This window comes from Mya arenaria, chromosome 8, assembly GCF_026914265.1.
Source record: "Mya arenaria isolate MELC-2E11 chromosome 8, ASM2691426v1".
NCBI lineage: Eukaryota > Metazoa > Mollusca > Bivalvia > Myida > Myidae > Mya > Mya arenaria.
The window spans coordinates 28,961,936-28,972,667 of record NC_069129.1 but is presented as its reverse complement, the minus strand read 5'-3'; the positions used below and the strand labels follow the sequence as shown (position 1 = coordinate 28,972,667).

General features: G+C 35.4%; 1 protein-coding gene across 1 annotated transcript; it reads right to left on the bottom strand.

Moving 5' to 3' along the window:
• Window positions 1-1,638: 1,638 nt before the first annotated feature.
• Window positions 1,639-7,313, bottom strand: LOC128244111 (uncharacterized). The gene is made up of 8 exons (XM_052962126.1): window positions 7,305-7,313; window positions 6,572-6,624; window positions 6,143-6,274; window positions 5,779-5,854; window positions 5,120-5,220; window positions 3,706-3,849; window positions 1,876-2,001; window positions 1,639-1,705 (listed from the first exon to the last, which is right to left on the bottom strand). The coding sequence occupies exons 1-8, from the start codon at window positions 7,311-7,313 to the stop codon at window positions 1,639-1,641; spliced, it is 708 nt and encodes a 235-aa protein (XP_052818086.1).
• Between the last annotated feature and the right edge of the window lie 3,419 nt (window positions 7,314-10,732).

The following is a 10,732-nucleotide window of genomic DNA, read 5'->3' as shown; positions in this document are numbered from 1 at the left end:
TGTTGACTGCTTCATCCCTCGGAACATGGCTTTTTTCTTCTTTCCCTCTGTAATTGGAGAGACTTTTCATTAATAAGATGTATGTCTGGAGAGAAAAAAATCCATTATTCCAAAAGTATTCCATCCATCATGGTTGATATTTATGTTAATTGACGAAACAATTTTATTAAGGGCTATTAAAATACTAATCGTACACCAGAGCAAAAATGATTTCCGTAAAACATTATCATTATCAAAACATTGATAAATGAGAATGTTCAAACCAATGGCAATTATTTAATTTAAAAAAAAACAACAAAAAAAAAACACATTTATCTGACGTAATAAAACTAATGCACTGGGAGCAAGCGTCTAAATTTGTTTGTTGCTGTTTTTCCTGATGAACATGTTGCAAAACTCTACAATTATTAGACCAAGGGTTATGTTTCTGGCAATATGTAAACTGTGCTTAATTTAAACATCCTGGAACAGTTTATGATTCATTGTAAAGGTTCAAGTGTTTGTAAAAAACGCGACACCATGCCTATCACAATTACCTCAACTGAATTCCTTCTAAAATGGCTTTTGTCTTCGAAAACAGTACAGCTAAAAATCAAACTAATTGTTGGTTCCATATATGTTCATATATCCTACAATACTACAAGGGCAAAGCTGATTTGCATTAGCCAAATAACAATACATGGATTTCTTCCAAAGAGAAGGCTTTTTTATATATGTTAGAAATATTAGAAAATAACAGCACAATAATGCAACCGAACAACAGTGTTTTACTTGTAAGAAGGAAGGGTCTCTGATCATCTTCCACCTCTGAGTCGGAACTGTCCAGAATATGCTCGCAATCGGCCACCACATTCCCATGCTGAAGCGGATACAAATACATACATACATATTATTGTTTGCATTAGGGTGGTATCAGTTTTGTTTCATGGAGAAGTAATTTGTTAATAGGAAGCTCAGCTAAATCTCAAATGAAATTGATACATCTCTGAAAATAACCATTTTTCTTATTATTGTACATATGAATGCAGGAGTTAAATAGTGGTTTAAACATTTGTTAATAAACTTTCATGGAAATATATGATTTTTCGACATTTGAGTCACTTGCACAAACCTCAAGTTTATGTATAAATTCCTCTAATAGCGTATGTTTTCAATATTAATTAATTGCAGATGATATTGAAACAAATCAAACTAATACTAAAAAAAGTAATCACGGCACAAATCTGAGAAGCAACAATCTTTCAATTCAATCACAAGATTATTTCATCCAGTCAGATACAACGCAAAATATATTTCAACCTCAATGGTTTCCAGTTTAGGCCAAAACATAAGTTTGGCTTTGGGCTATAAACATTCATTATCAAAACTTCTTAAAAACAATCAAGCTTTAATTTATATCCCTTAAAGCGTGGTGTTCCTAGGGAGGGGCATGGATTTCCAAAATAAAATCTACGGACATGCACAGTGACAGCAGAAGTCATATTCAGTATTGACAAGAAAGCAAAAACCTCTTTCAAAAATGTTTAACCCTTGTACCACACTAACCTTGACCTTGTCATGAAGAGGTCGACTCCACATGCCCTTTTCCTGTTTCTTGAGTGACACAAGCACCTCCCGTTGTTTAACATGCCACGTACACTATTCAACACACACTCGGTCATACAGCCGGTAGGTGAACCCGTAGTTGACACCCCTGGATAGGGCCCTGTCAGGGAAATGGAAGTGGAAACACTCTTAGTTACATAGTTGATAGTTAAAGCTGTAGTTGACGCCACTGTATATGGTTCTGTCAGTGAAATAGAAGTTATATAGTCGGAAGGTAGAGATTTACAAGCAAAAATGTGCTAACAAGTTATAGAAACAACCTTAACACACCTGAATGAGACCGTATCCTCAGTGAAGGTGACAAGGTCATTGGCTGCAGGGTTGACATCACACACCTTTATCACCAGCAACATTACGAAAGAGTTTTGATTCCAGCGGACCGCCGGAGCAACCAAACTGAAAAACAAGTTGGTATCAATTTAACGTAACAAAACATTATTTCATTTTAACAATTTTAACCATATCCTATCCTCAAAAACACTCTTCTTTTAATTTATACACCATTATTACCATAGCAGTTTTTCGGCAATTTTACATTCCCATCAGAAATGACCAGCATATTACAAATCATGATTATGGCCCACATAATTTAAAGCAATATTGACTCTAAAACTTTTAATTTTAAATGGACCGCATACTTGAAATTGATAATTACTCTTATAATTTGCGTTTATGTTAATGAGACTCATAGTGGTTGTTTTTATACTTTCACACTGAATTTCGATGCAGAAGCTCAAAATAAAATCATATTTTACCCTAAGAGTTATCTCTGTACATTCAAATACGGGCCCATATTGAATTAAAAAATATACAACCATAATTACCAACATCCCTTGCTTATTATTTCAAGCAGTTCAAGAATTTACTATAGAATTTAAGTCATAATCGGTTGTGATTTTATGGTAACTAAATCAATACAACCTAAATATCAATAAAGCAGGGATGCAAACGAATATTCGAATATTCGATCGAACGTTTGGTATTCGAATGTCAAAATCGGTATTCGAATATTCGATGGTTTTTAGTTGAATTAATTAAATCATAAACCTTTTGCTTACAACTGAGCTGTTGTGTATAATGTTTATTTGTCTTGTTTTTATAACGATTGGCCCCTAATGCCAGAGGCGTGAAGTTGATGACAATATACTATACACATGTCATATATCAATTAGGGACATATCGTAGGGTACTTTTCTGCTGTTAGACAAGTGACATCAAACACATTTCAATTCATTTTGGGACATTTAAAAGTTATGCAATTAAAAGTATACACACCAGAGCGCTTTCTTGGCTACCAATTAAGCTGTGCATTATTGCTGATATCGCCGTGATGATATGAAGTACATGTGCTAGTTATGATATTAAAACTGTTTTCCATGTTTCGATTTCAAGCTTTGAAATGAAACTGTAAAGTATAGCCATTTAGGATATATTTCCGCAATTATTTCACAATAGATGAGTCAAATTCCATGTTGTTTTATTTTATTTTACTAGTTCCCGAGTTGATTTGGTGTTAAGTAACGGTCAATCCCAGAACGAGGCTGCATGCACTTCGAAACGACCTTCCGTTTCGTAACGTCATTCAACCGGAAATTTATGGTCTTCGCTGATCAAATTGCGCATTGTTTACAAATATGCATGCAATGGAATTGAAATAATTTTATTTTTTATTTTTTTTTGTGTGTAAAATATTTCGGGTTTTTTGTTGGGCCTTTCTTATTTTGATGGAGAATTTGGGGGGAATCAGGGTCCATCGCGGGTACCGGGCACGACAAAGAAGGGTAAAAAGGCACCGGATATTACTAAAGAGGATAACAATAGTTTACTGCAAATTAATAAGTATTTGATTTTGGTATTCGAATATTCGAATATTCGATCGAAAGAATTACCGAATATTCGAATATCAATTTTGCCATTCGTTTGCATCCCAACAATAAAGATTAAAACTGAAAACAAAATAAGTAGTTATTAAGAATATCAGGTAACTCTTAGTAACTTTGCGTTACATAAAAACTTTTTAAAGGTTAAAACTGAAAACAAGATTGATAGTTATAAAGAATAGCGGAGTCTTTACCAGAAGTCAAACAATAAAAGCAATACCTGTCTGACATAGGACCCATATCTTGCATTCCTGGTTTCAAGAGAAGCCCTCTGATCGGCTCAGAAGGGACCTTGAAATCAAGGGAAGTCTTAAGGTCTTTACAAAGCTGTTTTGTTGCAGGAGGCATCTCTAGGTCTAAGATTCTGTAAAATACACACATATTCAAAGTCATTTAAAGTCTTAAGAACTTAAAATGTTGATTTGTGACTAGTGGCAGATCCTCTGAAAAACAACAACAACAACAACATTTGAAATCAAGGTAAGTTTGAATGATGAAGCTGCTTTATGGCTGGTGGTAACTCTTGGTCGCAGAACATTTGAAATATATACTCATAGACATTAAAAGTCGATGGAAGTATGTGAGCCCCTTAATAGCTGCTTTGTGGCTTGTTGTAGCTCCGTATCTAAGATCATGTAAAAATACTCGGCATTTGAAATCAAGGGAAGTATATGACCGGATACCAAACTACTTGTAGCTGGTGGTAGATCATGGTCGATCTACAAACATTTTAAGTCTATGGAAGTATGCCAACACATACAGGTGCTGTGTCATATAGGGCAGGCCTTTGTCTGAGATCAGTGCAAACATGAGGTTTGCAATCATGTGGTGATCTTGTTGGAGGGTCTTGTGTTAACACAAGGCATGCTACCCTAACCATACAAGAGCAGTGATAAATTGTGCCTTATGAGGAAGGCCATGTGTGTTTACATTATTTGTGTCACCCTAACCTCCTGGGAATACATATAGTGATCATGTGGTGATCAATGAGGAAGGCCTAGTAATTATGTCAGATGTGTTTACTTTACCATTTTGAGAGTGGTGATTATGTGGTGCTCTAGGAGGAATGACTTGTATTCAAACTAGGTGTGTTACCTTGATCTGTTGAGAGTGGCACCTATGTGGTGCTCTAGGAGGAATGACTTGTATTCGAACCAGGTGTGTTACCTTGATCTGTTGAGAGTGGTGATTATGTGATGATCTAGGAGGAATGTCTTCTAGGAGGAATGTCTTGTGGTTACACTAAGTGTGATACCCTTACCTGTTCAGAGTGGTAACCACGTGGTGCTATAGCGGAGGGTCTTGTGTTTATACAAAGTATGTCACCCTTACCTGTTGGGAGTGTGTTATCCTGACCTGTTGGGAGTGGTGACCATATGGTACATAAGGAGGGCAGTTTTGTGTTCACACCAAGTGTGTCACCCTTACCTGTTCAAAGTAATGACCATGTGGTGCTCTAAGAAGTAAGGTCTTGCGATTACACAAGGTATTTCACCTTTAACTATTGTGAATGATTCACCTGCTCTTAGAAAAATGTCTTGAGTTCTGACTAGGTGTTGTATCGTGATCTATTGAGAGTTACATTTTGCTCTTTCAGGAATGTCTTGTGTTTACAGCATGCGTGTTACCCTTACCTGTTGAGAATGGTTATCATGTGGTGCTCTATGAGGAAGGTCTTGTGTTTACGACGGGTTGAGGCAAAATGGTCACATTGCTGTACACAAAACGCAATACACTGAAATTAAATTAATAGGATTTTATTTGAGTCTTTAATTCAGGTTTATGTTTCCTTAAAGCAAAATGTTTGTGCTGGTAGGAAATTCCTCAAGAGTACCTTGTAGTGGACGCCAAAGCATGTCTGTTTTTTTCCCGTCTAAGAAATGCCATGACCAAAAAATCATTGAAGCCGAAGTTATGCTATGTATGTATGCATGCATTGTCACCGGAAACATGATAACAAGAGTCTTTTGAATATCTAAAGAAGTCTTAAATTATTACCAAAGTTAATGTTTTGCACACCTAAGTCACTTAGTACAGCCCAGCCTATGACCTTGACCTTTTTCTTCGAAAAACAGACATTAGCTAAAAACCTTTGAATAAACATGTGTTATTTCGGTTTTTAGATATTTTAATAAATACTTAGAATATTGGCATATATATAAAAATATATCAAGTATTATGTATTAAAGAAAGGTAATGCATAATTACCACATCATCATCATCATATATAGTCTGACATAATAACAGAGTTTGATAATTTAATCCTTAGGTTTCTCACAATAAACATACCTACCTTAGGACAATCAGTTTTCTGGAGATTCTTAACAATGGGTTCCATTAATGATTCTTTCTTGAAATCATCATGACCACTACAATATTTGACAAAATAAAGTTGTAAGTTGAAGTACAATACTTGAACAGTAGGCATATATATACATCAATATACTTGTCTCATTTACATAACATTAGTTTCTTACAGACTAAAATACTTTTTTTCGTTACACACAGTCTGCCTTATAAAATAAAAGGTTTAAAACTGTGTGATTATAGAGTTTCATAATAAAAAGCACCATTTAACTAAAACTTTAAAAAAGAAACTCTTGTTAGCCCATAAGTTTTATTAATTTCCTAAAGAAGAACAAGAATAGTTTGCTAACCTATCATGTTGACTAAGAGCTGCAATAAGAGACAGAACTCCTTCAGAAACTGAGTGATCTGAAGCCTTCGACAGGAACGAGACAACCTTTTGTACAAGGCCATGTCCTGGGTACATCAGGTACTTAAACAGTCTGTGAATGTAAAATTTCATTATGTTCCAGTTAATTGAATCAACAAAAACTAAAACATCAACACTAACAGTAATTTGTGTATTTCAAGGCGGCACATGTACAAACGTTTCAAGCAAGAACTCCTGCAAAATATTTTCAATCATGTACTGACCAATAATTCAGCAGGATAAAGTAAGCTTTCACAAAAACAGCAAGGATAGCGTTGGATATGGAACCCACCAACTGTTGTTAAAGAAAGGTGTTATTTAACTCTTTGAAAATATAATCATGTCTTAATCTAAAAGCAATGAACTTTACCCGTCTGATCCTGAGGTCAGAGAAGCAAACGCCTGGCACACAGCTCCCTGCACCTGTAAATATATGGCTTCATACAGATGTGTGCATGGTGATGACATATAAAACAAATGGAAATATGAGACTTACAGGGATCTAGTTTAATTATTTTGCCAGTTTGCTAGTGCCATTTTTACAACAAGCAGAAATGGTGGGTTCCTCTAGCAATTATTTAAAGGTTGTTTTACTTCCAGTAAGTTGACAAATCAATAATTTGATATATTGTTGCATTATGTACAACTGTTTACCATTTGTATACAGCGACAAGCGTCCACACACGGTCACGTTATTGTTGTTTTATAAACTACCTTAAAGGATTTTTAAAAGAGAAAAGGCCAGTTTGAGCCAATACGTCGATTTGCTTCACATTGGTAAAAATATTCGAGTGCCAGGAATTTCACCTCACATTTTTTTTATTCTACTTGCGTTTTGAAATTAGCAACCGTAAAATTCCATCCCTGACTTATATGTAACAAGCGTGCACAAGTTGATATCAAATAAAGATGAAAATATGCGACTAACATGGTACAATAATGCAAAGTTTTGTGACAAATAATAAATATAGGAGACTAATAAAATTAACTAGACATTTTGAACTTCATACAATGTAATGAATGTTGTGCTTGTTGTGACAAGTAAAGCCCGTAATTTTGATATAATATGTTATATGTTTGCTCCAGTATTCAACTCGTTGTACAGCAACCATATTCGGTGAAAACAATGTAAACATCAAATGACAAGAGCAACTAAGATCATAATGCTAGCTTGTTAAATTATAAAAAATCAATTCTACTACTTTTAACTAGTGTTCAGATTGAATGTATCTAAAACAGCTTCCCATATGGCACAAAACAAGACAATTGACCTTACGACAGGATTTGATTGACAGGTCCTATCAGCCAATCAGAATGTAGGGCTGATACGCCGTGTTGCTATCCGCCATTTTGTCCGTCAAACTGACCAGAGTCCGTCATATACATGCGCTGGCAATTCCTCGCCCTTTTAAGTATTATGGTACAAAGGTGTTGTCATGGCACTTGTAATTCGGATACAAGGTAGCCAGGCCGACTAAAGATGGCTTCCAATTCGTTCCGTATTCGAAACCAGCGAGTTATTTAGAAAAATGCAAGTGCTGTATCAGACTCTGTGGAAGACCTCATCAACAGCTGAACTTGGAAATTTTGAAAGATCGTTCAAAGGCGAAGCATCTATACGTCTGTACAAAAGTATTTTTTTGAACAAAACTACTTATTTCAATCCACTCAAAATTTATTTAATACTGAAATTGTCCGTGCATGACCTAAATAAGTGTTACTATTTTTAAACTATAAACATCGTACATTTATGCTTTGGCTTGTGTTGTCAAATCGGCATTAATGGCCATTTAATATCCGGTTCAACATGGACACGATTGATTTCATTCAAGATAGAGGTATTTTTGTTGATACCGTTATGTAGTTTTTATAAACTGCTTTGCTTTCAAAGTAAATCAGGAAATATCGTACAACTAAATTTTTGTCCGAACCATCGCATGCTTACGAATCTCATCTACTCGTATGGTTCCTATGTAAACAATGGCTTTTGTAGCTGTCATTCCGACACATTTCATAGATTTCTTATTTTCATATCAGCGCTTTGTCGACGGGAAATCCAATCAAGAAAACCCTGACCCTCAAGCAGCTACTGTATTTGACCAGCTCACACCAGCTAGGCCTCCTCCAAAACTCAGATAAATATTTGAGCCACCAAAACAAAACGAGAACAGATCGGTCTGAATCGTTAAGGTATTATTTTCTGTATAAAACAATTTATTTCACTGTACATTTAAATCAATTATTATGTTCATTAGAACTTGATTCTGCAAAACATGTGCTGCAAAGACTTAGACTTATTATGAATAAAGAACAAGTCAAACATGTACATATTTTCATTGTTATTCTTATCTTTTGGGCCATTTACGTAAATCTACAATATTTAATGATAGTTCATCCAATGTTCAGAGTCCGGTTCACATGCACACTCGATTAACAGTATTCTTAAAGTTGCACTCTCACAGAATTCTAGTTTGACACTTTTTGTCTCAGAATCGGCTTATTTTTGGCATTCTTTAAATTAAGACCTAATATATAAATCACAAAGCAAACTTCTCCGAGCCAAAATATGATAAATGCAATCGAATCCTGTGTAAGTTGTCAAAGTGATCAATCTGTGAAAGTGCAGCTTTAACAGTGAAAAATAACTTCAGCTAATGCTATATATTTTAAAATATATTTGGCAAATTGCAATAAAGAGATATTCACCTACAATATCATACATAAACACCAAAGAAATATCAAAGTTTAAGTAATGTTTGCAAAACAACAATGTATTTAATAAATCTGATATTAAATATGCAACAACTGGTGTTATACTCCAGAACTGAAGCTAACATCATAGAGGTACATCCTTCTAAGAATCCATCAAAACAACATGCTGAACAACTTCAAGAACTCTCTTCAAAAGACCACACTTTCCTGAAATAAATAAAAGATGCCAATATTAAAATAAATCAGTTACATGTATTGTTAAATATTTTAATACTAGCTGTAAATGCTAATGCCTTTGATGTTTGCTTTCTACATGTATATCATAATGAAATATTGACAAGATAATAGCTAATGTTTTGTGGTTGTTGTTTTTCTCTGGACAAATAGTCCATTACTTTTGTACAGCAAAGTAAAACTAAATGTTATAAAAAGCTTTAAAATAGGTCCTACCGATTATTTGTAAAACTTGTCATCACTGGTTTTCTCTTGCGGTTGACATTGCCTGGACTGGCAAATATCATGTGCGTGTGTGGGGGGCAGTTTCCGGTCTTATGCTAGGTCCCCTGTGGCGGTAGGCTTGTTGAAGACAATAATAAGGGGACTTCCTTATCTCCATCAATCAGAATACTTTAATGGTGTCAACGGTAAATAGCAGGAGACCCTCCACCAGCCTTAACCAGTAAATGGGGGGAGGGTAGTGTGTGTGGGTTAGAACCAGCTGCCCGGTCAGCTTAGTTGGTTAGAGTGCCGGGCTAGTGTTCTGATGGTTGTGAGTTCGAGCCCCACACCGGGGGCACTTTTTCTCCCAGGTCTACTTTTACAGCCAGAGTGTGTGAACATGTTCCACAATTTCTGTAAGAACAAAAATCAAAGCATGTGAATGTTTGAGCAATGCAAAAGTTACAGATTGGTATCACCCACGATTGTCACTTGTCAACTATTACATTATTATTCATAAGGGAGAGTGTTCAATCGCTTAGAACTGAAACTTTTTATGCATAACCCCAATAAACCATTTCTGCTCATACTATAGAATACAAGGTTAAACTGTATAGCTGGCATGTAACTGTTATTTTATGTCACTTCCGGGTTCCCCATTCGGGCCATTTATGATTTACTCATATTGTGCGATGATTTAATCTTTGTTTCAACAATACTGTAAGAAAGACCGGTGTTATTAAAAGTTAAACTTACCCTTGTTTGCATTTACAGTATGCGTCACACACACGCTTTTCCTTTGTATCGATGTCAATATTGACAACATGGCGGCTATCCGATTTTCTCTTGACTTGGATAGATTTCACCCCGTAAATGTTAGATATCGTCATTTTCTAAAGATATATCGAGCCTTCCGATGTAGCAGCCAGTTACCAATTTCTTTGACTTCTATTTTTTTCGCATTGTAATGTCACATTAATGATAATTTGTCAGGAATATCGGAAAGCGAAACGACGCGAGACGCCATTACTTCCTCGTTTGTTTGACGGACATAGACAGAGTTCGCTCCCTTGATATCAGGGGGCGTGGCTTAGAAGCTGCTGTCGTAAGGTCAATTGGTTGACCAATAATGATCAATTTTGTAAAGTTTTGATTGTGTATAGACTCTTGTTAGCACATCTTATGATAATGCTTCTATATTTTCAAACCTTCTGACACATGGTGGATACCAGTAGTTCAAATAGAACATCAGTTAAGTCCTGACCTCTGAAGGCTTACTGCAGTCTGAAGCAAAAGATGAAAAAGTAATTTTAAAACATGTATTCTGAAACTGATTAAACATATAGGCTGAAGTATAAAAAGGTTTACTGGCTTCCAACAT

What these genes read in the sequence shown, in the direction of transcription:
- LOC128244111 (XM_052962126.1), bottom strand. An exon ending in GCTCTTAGTCAACATGATAG is followed by an intron (nt 5,855 to 6,142) that starts GTTAGCAAACTA and finishes CAAATATTGTAG; the next exon opens with TGGTCATGATGATTTCAAGA. An exon ending in AGAAAACTGATTGTCCTAAG is followed by an intron (nt 5,221 to 5,778) that starts GTAGGTATGTTT and finishes ATTTAATTTCAG; the next exon opens with TGTATTGCGTTTTGTGTACA.